Here is a 17,581-nt window from a genome sequence, read left to right as displayed (position 1 = left end):
GGTGCAATCAGTGATATCTCGTATCTGATCACTAAATTGGATGAATGTGCTTTCGAATTGTAGTAGATGTTAGTGAAAAACTTCGTTCAATTTATGGTGCTATCTTAGCGGACTAGGTCTAAGCTGTCTCGGAACGCAACCGACGATAGAGTTTCCAAGGGTTTTATCGATCTCATAGTTAACCCAGAATCAAGGAAGAACCGCTCATGCCATATTGCAGTACAACTGAATTCGCGCACATATTCGGTTTTCATTACCCTCTTCAGCTTGTTAAGTTTTTGACCATTTCCCTCAAGAACCATTGTGATTGGTCTTTACTTTACCGGGTGTGCAGTGATTGGGCATATCCTACCAGCTTGTTTAACAAAATAAAACGAATTAGTGCACATGGTGAGGTTGACTACAGATTTTGGCGATAGCAAAGGATTTCGAACCACACAGTACGAATATCTAGCTAAAAACCACATTTGAGTAAATTTCCAAATTCAAATTTTTGGGTCCTTACTTCATTCGCACGCTCTAACGAACATCTTGCCAGTAGCTTGCATTCTCTCTAGATTGAGCATTTGGAAGTGTGAACTATCTCACAAGAAGACCATCTTTAAAAGTCTATTTATTCCACGTTCCTATTCAATGGGCCGTAATGATTTAAATTGCTTCTACATTGGAATAACTGACTGAACCTGGAAATCAATGGTACTCCAGACTGTTTGATTATATGCCTCTTCATGAGTTTGACCTTGAAATATGCGCCTCTAACAGATTCATGTTTATGTGCTTATTACTTCTCTTGGTCTGTTTCGGGCCATTGCGAAATTTCATGATTATTTTCCGCCCAGGAACAAGGTGGCACTAAACAAGCGATTAGTTGAAGTTTTCCGTCGACCAGTAGTTGAGTTATCCCGGTTTCTTAGGGCTGGCGTCCACATCAGGCAATTGTCCCACCTAACACAAATGTCCGAGTTACTCACAAGCGATCGAACTAAGTCATCCAGCACGTCTCAAGCGTCTGTGGCTAATCAGAAACTCTTGAATGAGAGGTTGATCTTTTGCACAGTCAGGACAGTTATTGGGCGGTCTTACAAGATACCATGCAATCCAAAGCACATTTGCAAAGTGTACAAATACTCTCCATCTCAAAAGTGGCAATATCCTTTCGTTATGCACGCGTGGTGCGCGTGGTGCGGAGTTTAAATCCCGATGCCCGACTGAAAGCGAAACTCGAGTTCACCGTTTCTTCATTTCGATTTGGACAGAAAACACCGCACTAGGAAATGAGAAGTGTTCAAAACAGGATAATTTGCATACAACTGTGAAAAAAATCGTTCAGCTGTAGCACCCCTTCGGTCCCTAACTGCCATGCCACCCGAAGGAAGCACGAGGGCTGGGATACTGCCAGGTTGCCCAAACCTAGACAGAGTAAATCGAGAGGCAGAGGGCGGATTCGAACCACGGACCTTCCGGTCAGTAAATTCGCGCTCTAACCACTTTGGTCATCTCGCCCAATTTGATTAAACAGCAAACGTATTCACTATCAGGATGTGTAAATGGGCTGGGTGAAAAACTTGATTTAATATGAGTATTAAGACTTTGGTTAGTAAGACAGTTCCCGAATATCCCCGTCAAAAGGATCAGACTTGAATATAAAACAATTAGTAAAGAATTACTAGGAGACGTTGAACTTCTGGTGTGCATATGGGTGCGCGCTGTAAGTTCATTAAATATTTCAACAGCCGCTTCACCGTTATTATACCTTTTTGGTGATGGATTTTTGTGCCCTTTCAGGCTAGTGAGCGTATAATATGCTGCGACCGATAGTTTTAGCTCAGATCAATATGGAATTATCATCCCGGTGTCCAACTACAACTCCTGGTTCAATATCACATCACTAGGAGGTATATTTTTCAAGCATCGGAAACTGCTAAAACCATTGAGCATGAAAACAGATTTCATCGGAACTTGGAGCATTTTCACGAGGTGAGTCGACGGGACTTGAGTGTCCTGACTAAACGTCGAATCTAGTCCAAGTCGCTCGTGTATGATGGCAGATTTCCACATACGGCAGACACCTATCGGTTAGATTCAGCGGCGAGGCCATCCGTAATTTACAGGAGTCAGGGAGGCCAGATTCTTGAAAACATTTTCAAAACGCCCGATCGAACTTTAGCGTCGACGACGAAGCCCATTGGGCGCACAATGCTCTTAGCTGCAAAATCTTTGCAACTGGAATAAAACTTTTGCCACGAAAACGTTGCATTTTGTTGCTTATGTGCTCACACCAAAAGTCATTCTAATCTACTCTCATATTTTCACAGGTCACCGAATTTCATTATCCACTGAGGAAATTTACCTATGCCGGGAAAAGTCTGGCGGAATAATTTTCTAGCATCGCTGAGACTCCGGGATGCCCAGATGAGGCTCAAATGTTTAGACTCGTACTCTGAAGTCAGTTGGCTGTCTCTTTTAACAAACCAGTGGCACGTCACAGCTTTCGAAAATTCAATTCCGTTGTGCGAATACTGAGCGCTGCTGACGACAATGGGTGTTCAGGCATTTTACCGACGAGCGGTCAACGATGGTTAGACAGCCTGGATCAAGGTCAAAAGTGCGTTTTAAATACCACGAGACGCCTTATAAATTGAGCACTCACTTGCTCACAGTAAAGTTGTTATGTTCCTGGTTGACGAATCCTTTTCCGGGACAAAGGCACCAAAAAGGGAGCAACACTTAGTTACAACGACTGGTAATCAACTATGGACCAATGAACACATAATCCGGCAACATAGTTAAACATCCAAAAAACATGCGAATTTAAACACCTTGGTGATATTTGAGGGTAAGCACACTAACTGGACTTATAAGGACGTAAAGGCGACATTACTTTGAAAAATCCAAAAAGGACGACCGTTCAAACGAGAGTGGGGTGAATTTGAACAGAATAAAATTCCCGGAAAAATCCCATGATAGAATCCAAAAATGGGTCGAGCTAGCCTTAGAGTTGAATTAGAAATTAAACCATTCTTGGAATGGCACAAATAAGTGTTTAGTAGGTTTCCTGAAAACTTTCCGAGAAGTTCGTTTCGTCTAGACACTTTTTACTTAAACACCAAATGAAACGCATACAGTGAAATCTGATTTGATTCTCACAAGGGATCCGAGTGAAACTACTCTTCAACTGATTTTACCACACGCACACCACCCCTTGTTGAGTTCTAAACGTTAACACCGATTTGCACCTGAGTGTTCATAGCCCTATACGTTCGCTTTGGTGTTCAACTATGAAGTGACTAACAGAAAATCGAGAAGGAACCAAGGATAATGAGACCGGTATTTCTTGCTATCAAGAACAAACAGTACGACCTAACTCAAGTTATCACTTGCCACCAGGAAGGCCATCTACAACGGTTTTGAAGGAGGGATCACAGCAGCCACAACAGAGGGATGACTGCGGAGAAGTCGCCCTATAGCGGCCTCTGACGGGGACAATGGATAAACTCTACTTCAAGAAGAAGAGCGCTGTAGAGAGCACTATCCACGTATGGTCATCTATCATGAACTTCTAATAGGCCGGACTGGTACAGTTGGCCAACCGATCACAATTTGTATTAAGCCGTTGATGTTTGAAACATTCGAACAAACGAGAACTGACCACCATTTTGGTCCGATGGTTGTGCGGCAGTTTGGCGGAGATAAATTTCACCATGTTTCGATTCCGAAAACTTAAAAACATTGTAAAAGGAAACAGGAAGCATTGACTGACTCCTAAAAAGTGTGGTGCTACTGTAGACGTTCATTTCGATGGCGGAAAAATAAGCTCATTTGTTCAGCCAGGATTATCTTAGTTTAGCAGTGTAGTTAGACATTTTAACTCTGAAAACTTTGAAAATCAATAACTTGGTTGCTTTTTGTTGGCCCGTCTGTTGATGCTTCTTCCAAGGATACAACCATAACTGAGAGGGAATTATTACAGTTATTATGTTCTTGTGAGTACTTTATGAATGGCTGTATTCTATGGAATGCATTCGGTAATAAAAAGATGCTGTTTTAGTCTTGTTCTGTCCAAGTGACCCGCTCTCGTAGACCACAGGACGTGTGTCCAGGTGGAAAAGAAAAACTATGTTTTTCTCATCTCAACTTGATACCTCTGCAGAGGGAATTTCATTGAGGGAAGGCAATTTTTCTTAGGTCCCTTCAGGCAGTCCCCCCGATGAGGGACATTAGAGCAAGTCGAAATTGCCTATTTTGGAACTGTTACACTTTAGATTGTCCCAGTTTTGTGGTTTTTAGTTAGTCAGGTGGTAATTTATGTCGTCAAATGGTTCTCTAAGGGGTCCATAGAGCTAGAAAAAAAGGGGCTTTTAAATTACAACGTGATTAACTGTAAAGAACCCGGAGAAACGGCAAACAAGGATCGCATTCTGGATCAGACGTACACGCAGTGAGTTTGGCTCTGCATCTCTACACACGGCTCAGTTTGACCACGACCACAGAGGACACGTTAATGTAAGCAAATCGGTGAACGAAGTAACCGGTGACAGAAAACTCGTATAACTCGTATAACATGACGAAATAGACACCGGTCAGAATTTCATCCACGAGAAGTTCAGTTTCTCAACCACTCCAAGACTATGACAGAATGGAAACAACGACAGAGATATCGGATATCCACGAGAATTACCGTCACCTACCGTGCACCCCGTGACAACGCTTCTCATCGTTTGGATAGATGATGAGGGTATGAAGGTGCTATTGATAGGCCTCAAAGGCTCTCTTCATTAGAATCACTCGTGTGAATGTCAAACTTTTGTAACCGACCTGTATAGGTCAGTGAATATCACCAAGTGTCACCATTTGGAGGGCCCAAGTGCGGTCGAATCAAGAAAGTTCCCCTTTCGTAGTCCTTCCACCATCTGCCGTAGAGTGGAATTGGTTCCGGAATATTAACGGACAATCTGTGGTCGCAATCGAAGATATATTCTTGGGACTACATTCGAAAGGAAAATGGAACATGGTTTGACCCATATTAAAACTGACTAAACAATAAGCAGTGTTGAACATTATGGGTGTATGGTTTCAGCGCAGCATTGCGCGGTGAGCTCCAGCTGACAAAGAATGTAAAGCAAACGTTGTTGACTCTGAAGTTGAAGCTGCTTTCCTTGGACGGGGAAAATTCAACGACAGTCCAACTCCCAGAAAAAAGACTAGCCAATATCAAAGCCATCCGTTCGATTGTTTCAATTTGGGATAACCTACTTACCAACTTACCTACTTACCCATTTACTAACTAACTAACTAACTTACTTACTTACTTACTTACTTACTCACTTACTTACTTACTTACTTACTTACTCACTTACTTACTTACTTACTTACTTACTCACTTACTTACTTACTTACTTACTTACTCACTTACTTACTTACTTACTTACTTACTCACTTACTTACTTACTTACTTACTTACTCACTTACTTACTTACTTACTTACTTACTCACTTACTTACTTACTTACTTACTTACTCACTTACTTACTTACTTACTTACTTACTCACTTACTTACTTACTTACTTACTTACTCACTTACTTACTTACTTACTTACTTACTCACTTACTTACTTACTTACTTACTTACTCACTTACTTACTTACTTACTTACTTACTCACTTACTTACTTACTTACTTACTTACTCACTTACTTACTTACTTACTTACTTACTCACTTACTTACTTACTTACTTACTTACTCACTTACTTACTTACTTACTTACTTACTCACTTACTTACTTACTTACTTACTTACTCACTTACTTACTTACTTACTTACTTACTCACTTACTTACTTACTTACTTACTTACTCACTTACTTACTCTTACTTACTTACTTACTTACTTACTTACTTACTTACTTACTTACTTACTTACTTACTTACTTACTTACTTACTTACTTACTTACTTACTTACTTACTTACTTACTTACTTACTTACTTACTTACTTACTTACTTACTTACTTACTTACTTACTTACTTACTTACTTACTTACTTACTTACTTACTTACTTACTTACTTACTTACTTACTTACTTACTTACTTACTTACTTACTTACTTACTTACTTACTTACTTACTTACTTACTTACTTACTTACTTACTTACTTACTTACTTACTTACTTACTTACTTACTTACTTACTTACTTACTTACTTACTTACTTACTTACTTACTTACTTACTTACTTACTTACTTACTTACTTACTTACTTACTTACTTACTTACTTACTTACTTACTTACTTACTTACTTACTTACTTACTTACTTACTTACTTACTTACTTACTTACTTACTTACTTACTTACTTACTTACTTACTTATCATTTATTTTTGAAGAGCATGGTCACAAACATAAAAAGTGAGTGCAAGCGATGAATGCGAAAGAGTAACAGGAGAATATGGGAGAAAAGAGAGAAACGTCTCATTCGAGATCATGCCAAGGGCAGTGCCAGTCTGATGAGGTGAATCCCAAAGTATGTGAAGATTTTGGTATGGGAACACGCGTCTAAGGACCAACAACCCAAAGAAAGGCAAACAATAGTGAATGCTCTTCAAGGCGCAGTGTGCGCTAGCACACTTATTTGCGTGACTTGTCGCAGGTCCAAGCTACTTTATCAGGCTGAATTTTCGTCGCAACCCTCAGGTGTAATTTAGGTACCTAAGACCGAACGAGTATCGATGAGTTAAAAAATATTCAACACCTTTACCTAACCAACTCTCAGTTTCACGGAAAGAAGCAATAATCAGAAGCTGTTAGTATGTATACTTTTACGTTTAACATAGACGAAGTTAATCCATAGAATGTGCATATTTTCGTGCGGGAATACCAGCACAAAAACTAATTTGTGGAACAAAAGAAGTGGGAGCATTAAAGAAATGAATTCCTCCACATGTCCGTGCTGGGGAATTTTACAGGAATGGTGACTCTGTTTCTCTTCTTTGCAAGGACTATCACTGTGTCCACGTTTAGGGAATGTATGAGGACAAAACATCAAGAAATGGCGTGTGTTTTTTAGGTATATCAGGTTGTACGAAATGGGAACGCGTCCTTTCAATCACAAAGATGAATTTTCTATGGATTGCATATGGTTCTGAAGGATTTCTTCATCGACCCAGTTCCATTCCCTCGGTACCGTATATCCCGCGAATCCCTCTTGCCGAGTAGAATGATCATTTAGTGGGAAGGAAGAATTGTTCACACCGGTGTTCTGTCCACACAAAACAGGAGTCTGCAGTTTCGTCGGCTTTCGGTATCTTTGCTCTCTTTTGATCAAAGCCCGAGACTTCCCGATATTTATCCCGTTTTTCTTATAGGGATTCATAGATTTATGGTGACTCTTATCAAAATGACGACCCAAATCCCACTTCCATTTGTAGGATAGACCGCATATGATACACCGATGGGGACGTTCTTTAGAGTGGACCATGATGTGCTTTTGCAATTCTGTGGGCCATTTAGCACAATAGTTGCACAAAGGACACGGGTATCCGTTAGTGTTCATTGATCTGGCCAGTGAGTGAGACTCCATATCCTGAAATGGAGAAAAGAGAACTATCAACAAATACGCTCATTTGCATTTTCACGGGAGACTCAACTGAAGCTCTCGTTTATGATGTTCCTTAACTGAATGTGCTACACACAGGCCGTCTCATGTTTCAGTTGGTACGATATTCAAGATATCGCAGTATATTTTCCTCACAAGGTTGCCGAATATTTTCAGCAACCTTGCAAGTAGTTTCCTTTATTAGCATTTAGACCAGTCGAAAATTGCCAAGAATAAACAAAAAATGTTAAATTGGGTAACTAATCTATCACAATAAATAACTTTTACTTTCCACATCTAACTGTATCGTGCCAACAAAATCCTCCCAGTAAGATATTCTCACAGAAAGATCAGAAGATGGATGAGTCAAACAATGGCTCTATCTTTGTCCCTGTTGAAAATTTGGTCCATGATATATTGTGTGAGTTTCAAATTTGGCTAAGTCCATTCCGAAACTACGTCACCAAGTGAAAGTGAGCCCACCATCTGCGACTGCTGCACAATCAGTGAGTTGGGGTCAACCCTTGTGGCGGATCAGCTGCCAATTTAGGTATACTGGACTTTTAATTTTGTGTCCGTGAATGCAAAGTGCACTTTTCCGTCCCAAGCCTGTGTAACAGTGGCTTGTTTCACACTAGGTTGTACTGCACTGTCCACCGTGATTAAGTGATATTGGCTTATTTAGTTTGGCACAAAAACGATTAATTTATGGAGCGTTAAATACACAGTGAATTAGAGGGAGTCGTCTTGAGAGATTTCTACAGATCAAAGAATATGAATGGTAAGCCAGCGACTACGAAGGTCTGAGAAAATGAGTGATTTTGAAGGACAGCTAATTGATGGGGATCAGAAAACAGAAAGCCGAGCTGTTTAAAAACCAGATATGAAAATGCTCTGGCTGGTTAGCCATCAAGCATCTGTGGGTCTTGACTTGTTACAGGACAATACGGGAATGAAAACGGAAGACCTTAAAAGTGACAACTCCAGATGCACAGGACCATAGATTGCTAAATTTATCAATCCGAGTACCGTCGTCATAGATGAAAGTTAGTGGAATGGCGTTCTTGGGAACTCAGATGATGAGCAAATCGTCCGGCAAGTTCTACGGTTTCACCCTCAGGCGTGTCACTTTGTTCGTGCCACAGGCAATTGCAGTCCATGTTTCAAGCTTTCATTGTCTCCTTAAAGTATTATCAAACATGTTTAGAAACAAACAGGAAATCATCTGAGATGAAATCTTTGAGTTGCTGCGATACATTTTAGGCTAACTGTTCTTCATTGGCCGAAGTAGAGTACTAGGCGATCTGATTGAGGTGCTTCGAACTGTTGACCACATGTGAGCCATCTGCTTTGAGAGGATAACATCGTACGATGGTGGAATTGAGAATGGATATCTGAGACATACAGTTTTCCGTAAGAATACATGGTCTACTTTCCTGTGCGCAATGGTCGTTGGACTATTTGGTGCATATTTGACCGACCGGGTTCTTCTACTCTATCTGAAAGAATACCAGCAACAATGTGACTTTCACCTTCCGTGAGACAACCCCATAAGAGCTGTTTTGTTTGCCACTGTACCTAGATAAAATGAGACTGTGGTCTGGGTGCCCAAGAAAGCTCATTGGTTAAGAGGTGCAAGCTCACTGATCGGAAGGTCCACAGTACGAACCCGGCCTCTGCATTTCGATTGCTCCTGTCTAGGCTCGGGAAACCTGACAGTATCCCAGCCCTCCTGATTCCTTCGGGTAGCTGGGCAGCAAGGCCCCGAAAGGATGTTACAGGTGAATGCTTAACGAAAAAGGCTACCTTATAGACAATTTAAAATAGGGGACAGCTGGAATAAGCGCTATAATTCCCGAATCTATTCTCACAGCACCCAAACAAAAGTAGCCACGAAGGTTTTAATGATGTCTGGCCACCAATCGAAGGGAAGATACATGTAAACAGGGGCCTTGTCCGCCCCAGACCTTAACCTGTCAAAAAAAGTTTCATCCGCGAAAGTGCTGCCACTTCAGAGGGAAAGATATCAAGGAAAGGTCTACGTTTATATTATCATATGCGGGAGACTTCAACTTTGCTGTCCATAAAGATTATCAAGCTTGACACGTAAGGTCTAACGGAAAATGCGATTCGCCGTGATGAAGTTCTTCCTCACTTGGCCAAGAGGAGACGCAGGAACTCAGTAACTCTTTAATAAAAATAATAATAAAAACAACATGTCTTAAACCGGGACAAGACCTGTGTGAATTTAATGAGTGACATTATCACTTAGATGAGCTTTGTGGTTGTGGGCAGCTGTGAGCCTACTTTGTGTACTTGGTCTATGAAAACTAGGCTGATACCGAGCCGTGTATTAGGCTTCATCCAGGATTGTTGTTGACCCCGGGTCTTCTGAGTTCACATTGCCGTCCAAATTGACCTGTGAGGCAAATGGTGAATAGTAGAAGTGGCTATTCTGCACATTTGCCGTTTGTTTGGACTATGTACGCAGAGGAACATTACAGAGACTGAGACAGTTCAAGGTTAGAACTGACCATTTGTTTGCCAGGAGGGAAATGTGGAATCATTCATTGAATAGAAATCACTTTTACTCTCACGCAACCAGGAGATCGATAAGCAAAGCTAGTCATCAAATGGACTCCATTGTTCTTTACTAGACAACACGATACTTGTAAAGACGTCGCTTTTATCAGTGAACAAAACCCAAAAAACCACGTTAAAAAAGAAGGAGCAATGTCTCATGATCTATGAGAAATGTGTACTGTAGTTCAGCATACATTTATTTCTTTGCGTCTTCGAGTCCAATAACTTACTGGAAAGTAGAACTCCTCGATTGCGTGAGACTTCCACGACTTAGTTCGTTCCATTTCCTCCCGAAGAATGCAAGCGTGCTCGGAAACAAAATGAACATTCAGTTCGACCAGTGTGGGAAAGTGCAGTTTACACTGATAGCACCTAGTTACTGGTTGTTTGCCCGGACCAGACATTGTGGTCCGATTGACTGAAGTTAGTTTTGGGTGTCCATGATCCGTGGTCCTCTCTTGGTCAGGGCAGTTGTTCGGAGTAGATTGTCCGACCTGATGTACGCTGTTGGGCAAAGCACGTTTGCCCATGACCCACAAATCCGGAAGATAGTTCTTTCTTGGTCGATTAGTCTGATTTACAGAACAGAAGGTACTGAGAAGCTGAAAGGGTGTTGGCGAGGCCTCGCAGTGAACCCGGTTTTGTCTCACTCCAGTTCCAACAGTTTCGTTCAATACCTGTTGCTCATCAGTTCTGCAACTGCTTGAATCTGACCGTTCATGTAGTTTCTGTTTTGATGGGAGTGTGCAGAGAGCAGTGGCATGGATTCGAAGGTCCAAAGGCATTTCCGGATTGACCGACGATGCATGCACTCGAGGCAGTGGAAGTTGTCTCGGTTTGTGTTTCATTCGAGAATTGATTTGAAGCCATGAAAGCAACAGCCAAGGCGGAAGCACTATCCCCATTTCGAAAAATGCATATTTCGGTATAAGTAAGCCATCTGGTGTTGAGAAGGTTGATTCTGGAGCAGTGTTTAAACTTTTCAAATTGTACGGATTTAAACACCACGTCGGTGGACTTGTCAACGTGCGATGTTTGGTACCGTTCAGCCACATAACACTTAATCTGTAGGTCAGGTCAAGAAAAGAAAAGACTTCCATCAAACAAACACACTTGCGATTGTAAACAAGCGTTAGCCCTTTACAATATAAAGACCGTTACAACCATTCGGCTAAACCAGGTGCGGTTTATGAGCACCACTACACCCCAAGGTTTCCGCACCTCTTGGATGTCCATATTGAGATAAGAATTTGAAGAGATATCTCACAGTCAGGAAGACTGCGTTTTCAGCTTGCTTCAAAAGTTTATGCAGCCTCCACATAGACCCAGGAAACCTAAATTGTCTGTGGTAGTAGCCGCTACAGATCAAGAGGTTGACCACGGCTGAAGAATCTAATTTTGTAACACTTTGTGGCCAATGTCATCCTCACAACTACCAAGCGTCTTGTGAAAGCCATGTGGAACGACGTATTTGAGAACTACAATTTTATGGAACATGAATATCTCGATGAGAAACTGCAACCGTTCAAAAACATTTTGCTGTTTGCATAATTCGCACCGAACCTAGAAAGAATCAACTCATTTTATTTCATTTGATAAAAACCCTGGACGTCCTGGACAGACGAATGAACGGCAAATTTGTGGGCAGTAATGAGAACAGCCTTAGAGAAAAGGGGACTTCTCCAAAATACGTATAAAGCGCTGGACATAAATAACTGTTTTGTAAGCGGATATAAACCGCTCCAGATTCGGTGCAGGAAAATATGTGGTCAACCCTGGCGGTCTTGGGTTCGAACCTGGTCTCTGCATCTCGATTGCTCCTCTCTAGGCTTGGGCGACCTGGTGGTATCCGGGCCTTCGTACGTTCTTCGGGTAGCATGACAGCTAGAAACCGAAAAAAGTATTACAGCAGAACCGTTTTTTTTCATTTTATTCTTTAAGTGAGTGTATTTTTTTAGGCAGGTCCCCTGCTTCGAATGTACACAAGATAGATTTCGTCTATGCCATTCTTTGTTTATTCCCAACGTTAGAGTAGCCAGAAAACCGGATCGTTCCGCAATAGGTTTGATCCAATTTGGCCGCATACTCCCCAGAGAAATTACCAACTGCCGCATACATATCGAAACAAAAATTGGGGCCGTACGGAATAAATGGGGGAGGGCGATTGGGTGAGCGCCAGAGTAGCAAATGTTGTAAATGTACAACTTGAAAACTTTTCCACAATTGCTGCTATAATTCAAGGATGGCTTTTGTAGAATCGATGGGTCCTGCAGTTAATAAAAAGGAACTAAGATGCGCCTGGGCGGGCTGACAAATTAGTCATGATTTCTTGTATTCATTAGGTGTGTACAGTTATCGGTAGTGGGTGCCATAACTCCTATAAGAACAGCGCATGGACTTACATGAATCAGCTGTGTACGCACTTCACGAAACAAAGGTCTTGATAGCTTTGGAAACCCATTCCCTTATTTGCCTGGGAATTTAGCCGAATATGAATCGCACAACAGTTGTTCACTTTGCCTATTTGCGCCACACTACTCATAAGGTTGCTGAAAACTCTTCCTCAGCGCACGACTGGTTTCGCACTTTTTGAGCTAATCAGGCAGGCTAAGGCCCCGAGTTTTCGTCGACTTTATGCTATCATTAAGTCCACTTAGTTGAGTCGGATCATCACGAATGAGACATCCAGCTGGATTCATTTGAATCTCTTGTCAAAACCAAATTTGTGTGCAACTGAGAGTATTTGTAGAAAGTTGTTCAAGTTGTACACAACCGGCTGCAAAGAGATGACAGTATTCCTTTGGTTCAAAAATCAGCCGTTGCATCCTATTGCTTCCCTTGAGGACCGCTCGGCTGGTAGTTCAACCTTCTGCACGATAAACGTTTCCACAATCATCCGAGCCATATTCCTCAGAATCTAAACCCCTAAGATTTTCTTGGAACGTCTTCAGACAGTCATTGAGCGAAAGTTCGAACGATCGTTGTGTCCATTTTGCAGTGCACTTGATTTGTTTTTTAAATTCTCGAAAGTGAGGCTCTTTTCGACCATGGAAATTATAAATAGCAGTTCTGGTGCGCAGTGGGAAATACGCAATCTCCACCGCCCATTTTTGCCGGATTGTACACATGTAGCCATGTAGGTGCAATCTACCGTCATGTAGGTCCAGAGCATTTAGAAACAAATCTGGCACAAAATAGAACCAAACAAACCCTGTTTTGTCAACCAGCGGCATTATCATGGTGAATCTTACTTTGGTAGCTATGTCGCGTGTAGAACTGAACCTAACTGCTTCGCAGAGATCATACACTAGGTGGTGTTTTTTCACTAAGTGGCATTTTGAAAAAAAGGTTAACTTTTAGGCTAAAGTTGTCTCGTGTGCAGAACGTCTGGTCAAAGTTCAACAGCTGCTCATAAACTATTCACAGAAAGCGATTATCCAGAAGCAACCCGATTGGCTACTTTGTGAATGGTTATGTTATACGACAGTCAAGACCCCTCATCATAACCAAGGCAGAGCGCGTGAAGTCCCATAGAAGAAAAAAACCGATTAGTGGTGAGGTGTGCTCACTTTCAAATTGAGTTTTTAACTGGAGATTTAACTGAATCACAACTGAATCTCTGTTATATGGTATTCCTGTTTAACTAAAGGTAATGCCCAAGGGTAACTTTATGGTTCCAGTGGGACGATATTCTAGACGTAAAAATACGTTGTAACACATTATCCAAACTGAATGTTGTAAACTCCTCCAAAGCTCAAGACTTTGGACTCATCAGTTGGACACGGTCTCCTAGATTTTTATCAATGTCAAGTTTTACTTGGATATATTAAACGTTTATGTTAGCACGGACGTACGTAACTTTGTGAAGGATAGTTTTCCGAAAAATGACTGATGGGTACTTGTTTTTGAGGCAAAACGCTTCCCTCAGTGGTGAATCATTCAGCAAAGAAACCCTGTTATAAGCTTCTGCTAATCACCGATTGAGTCGTGCCATTTTGTATGAACCCGTCCAGGGACGGAACTACTCGGCTGGTACAACACGAGTCTGACGAGGACGTGACATTAATTTAAGGTTCTCACATGAAATGTGAAGGGGTGTGTAACTTTCAGGACGTTTATCGTCACATCGAGTCCACTCTCCTTTCAAAAGAAGCAAAGCCGTTCTGAAAACTTTATCCGGTTCTGAATGAAGTGATCGAACAGCCTAAAATGAAAATTACTGTGGGTTGTGGAAAGTAGAAGTTGGGAGGGTGGAGTCATCCAGTGTTTCTTGTATAACTTTGTCGAGAAAGCGACAGTGCTGACTAATCTCAGGCCTTCACCATCCTCCCCTGGGTTCCAGTAGGATCCTTAACTACATGCATTATACAGTGCGAAGACCAATAAACAATAGATAGTTTGTAGCATTTCCAGAGAAACTCCCAATGTCGAAGCGCATATTGTTACAATAACTGTAATTTTTACAAATGGATGACAGTGATATTGTGTGCAGGCAATTTATGAGAACATGCAAAAACATCTCAAATAGCTCACTTTAAGTTGCCTCAGCTTTGGTAATTTCATTTCTCACATGGTTTGTCAAAGTCACCATTTAAAAGAGATCAGTTTCCTCTGCTGTGAAACTAGACCTGTGGCAAATACATTATATACTGGGAAGTATGATATTATCAGGGACACTTCCCCAATCTGATCCAGCAGTCTGGTGTAAGTTGTTCCTGACTAACGATATCCTACAAACTCAGCGGAAGGCACACTATGATTAGTCCTGTCATCGATGCGTTAGAAGCTGGCACAGTAATATGAGAGGAGTTTAACGCTGAGCACGCACTCCTGTACAAGGATAACCTATCATGGATAACCTGGAGATATGTGGTCATGAGAAAAATGGTTGGTACACATCAAGGTCCTATAAGCAGCACGGACAACACTTACGAACTTTTGATGATAGCTCCAATTCCCTAGGCCATGAGAAGAACGAAATTCACAGCAAGCCGGTCTTTTTCTCTCTCTCTAGAGTGGCATTTTCGAAGTACACAGAAAAGATGGAACTTCAGAGTGAGTCTTGTCAGGCCTTGGTATTTCTTTGACGGGCTTTCCAGCACTGACTGTTACTTCAAACAGCAGTAGATAGCATAAAGTGCGACGTCTTAGATGCGAAGTGGAGAAGAACATCGGGGAAACTCTAATAAGTAGTTAACCGTCGCCACACTACCCTCGTTCAAGCTGACACTTCAGCTCACATTTTCAGCAAACCGTCTGTGGATGTCAGTTTTCAGATACAATAATAACGCTCAACCTTGTCCTAACAAGGTAATAATTAAACCCGGGTAAAAATCACCTTGAAATCAGAAAGCGACCGATAAAAATTTTTTAATCCCTTTGGATATTACTTACCAGGAAGATAAATTCGGGTGCAACTAAGGGGAGATTACAAAATCCGTAGTTTTTGTCACTTTTCACAGCCAGTTTGCTGCTGACAGGCTTCCAACCACCTGAATCCCACCCCTTCGGATAGAAAGCCATAGGGACAGAAATTTAACGATTGGCTGTCTGCCTGAAATGAGCAGTCAGATTTATCTATGGTTTACTGAACAGCAGATATTTGAAACGAACACTCCTGAGAGTGGAAACGGGCGATTGGGTGTTTGAGTACGTGTTTGTGTGCAGGCTTGTCTGTTGTCCCAACAGGAGCGTGAAAACAGTGAGGTGGGACTAGAGAACAAGTTGAAAGTAAGGGGGAAAGAGGGAACGCATCAGCAGGTAGATAAGGCAGTGCATGCTGTGAGGGACGAAAGGAAATGGACGAAATCCAATCAAAACACGGTTGCGGTATAACAGTCCAGGTGCTGGCGAATGAGGTTGGTTGAAGGCAGCCACTGCGTTGCGTTTTTCTAACCAAAATTGAATGTGAGTAGAGTGGGAAATTCAAATGAAACTGATCGATAGTTCTAGTAGGCACATATACAGCATGAAAATGAACCTTTAATGGTAGGCAGCAGGGCGATCCGTGATGATACTTTTAAGATCTACGAGTAAAGTAGCAAAATGGTTCGGGGGGTGGGGCTACTGAGTTTTCTGAGAGGTTTCCAACCGGCTAAAAGCCTGGTTACGACGAAGCTGAAAAGCATGTCCTAAACAAAACACCACATGATTCAGTGACACTTAACGAATAAGACCACGAGAGGACATGATTGGCGGGGGTAAGCCAGCACTTTGGAGGAAATAGGGCACAGCAGCACTGTGATTCTCTCCAGATTTTAGACCGTTTTCGGATAAGCGTCCTAAGGAACGAATCACTAACTGATATTGTTCCAGCTTCATATCCGCTCATGACTATCCCTGGTTAACAGCACACTCAAGACATTCATCAAAACTTCAAGGGTGGGTTGTTATCTCAATAAGTAAAGACTTGCCTGGTACAAAAAGCAACTCAAGGAATCGTTTCCTATGCCAGAATGACTGGATGCCTGAAAACGTTAGTTAACAGGTAGATTAGGCTGAATCATTCGTTTATACTGTTCTTCAAATGTGTACACTGCATAAAAACTGCCTCTTTCTTCAGATGGGAAGATATTCAACATATTTCCCTGCATGACACTACCCATAAGCTCCAGAGTGGTGGTGTCACCACAGTGCAAAAGATGTTACGATTAAAAAGAAAAGCTCGTACCGCAAAAAATCATTTACGCGACAGAAGGATTCTTATAATGCGTGAGAATAATACCGCACACAGTGCTACGAAGTTCTGAGACCACATGTGGAACTTTATGTGGCGAAACCTGGCCTCCCAACCCTACCATGCTGAATTATGCCCAGGGATCACATGTTCAAATTGTCCGTACATGATCAGTACTAAATCGTCAAGAGCAGTCAAAAATGAATTTCATGCTAAAAACTAGACCGTTTCAGACAGATATGTAGAGGATAAGATTCATTTAAATATTCCTCTTCTCTGTGGCACAATTCTAAACTCAGTTCAACATGATGGTGCCCACTCCGTTGATATCTGTTGAAAATAGTACACCTAAAAGAATTCCGTCTGAGATTTTCATCGTCATTATCGTCACCATGGACAGCATGACATCACTGTTCAACACCGATGCTTCGCTGCACTAGAACTATGATTTATTATTCTGAGGTGCCCATACCACCAGAGGCTCGTTCGGGCAATCTGGCTAGAAACTGACAGCAAGGATACCACGGATATCGATTTGAAACTATATCTTACAGCGTCTCTAACCAGGCACGGTCCTCATCCTGGAAGGCAAGAAGCACTGACAGCACCCAAACGTTTTGTGATTTCTTTCACACCCCGCTGCCAGGTCAAGGGTTGGCCAACTCTCTGCTTCCACAAGTCTGAATTGAGCATGGAAAACAGCACTGTCTGCAGCAAATGATGGTTCGGCAT

General features: G+C 41.8%; 1 protein-coding gene across 1 annotated transcript; it reads right to left on the bottom strand.

The window, feature by feature from the left end:
- Positions 1-6,987: 6,987 nt before the first annotated feature.
- T265_10232 (hypothetical protein) lies at positions 6,988-11,228 on the bottom strand (the record flags this gene model as incomplete). Its single annotated transcript, XM_009176546.1, has 2 exons — positions 6,988-7,578; positions 10,404-11,228. The coding sequence occupies 2 exons, from the start codon at positions 11,226-11,228 to the stop codon at positions 7,102-7,104; spliced, it is 1,302 nt and encodes a 433-aa protein (XP_009174810.1).
- Between the last annotated feature and the right edge of the window lie 6,353 nt (positions 11,229-17,581).

This window comes from Opisthorchis viverrini, assembly GCF_000715545.1.
Source record: "Opisthorchis viverrini unplaced genomic scaffold opera_v5_344, whole genome shotgun sequence".
NCBI lineage: Eukaryota > Metazoa > Platyhelminthes > Trematoda > Opisthorchiida > Opisthorchiidae > Opisthorchis > Opisthorchis viverrini.
The sequence above is the reverse complement of the archived record's forward strand: the minus strand, read 5'-3'. Positions and strand labels throughout refer to the sequence as shown.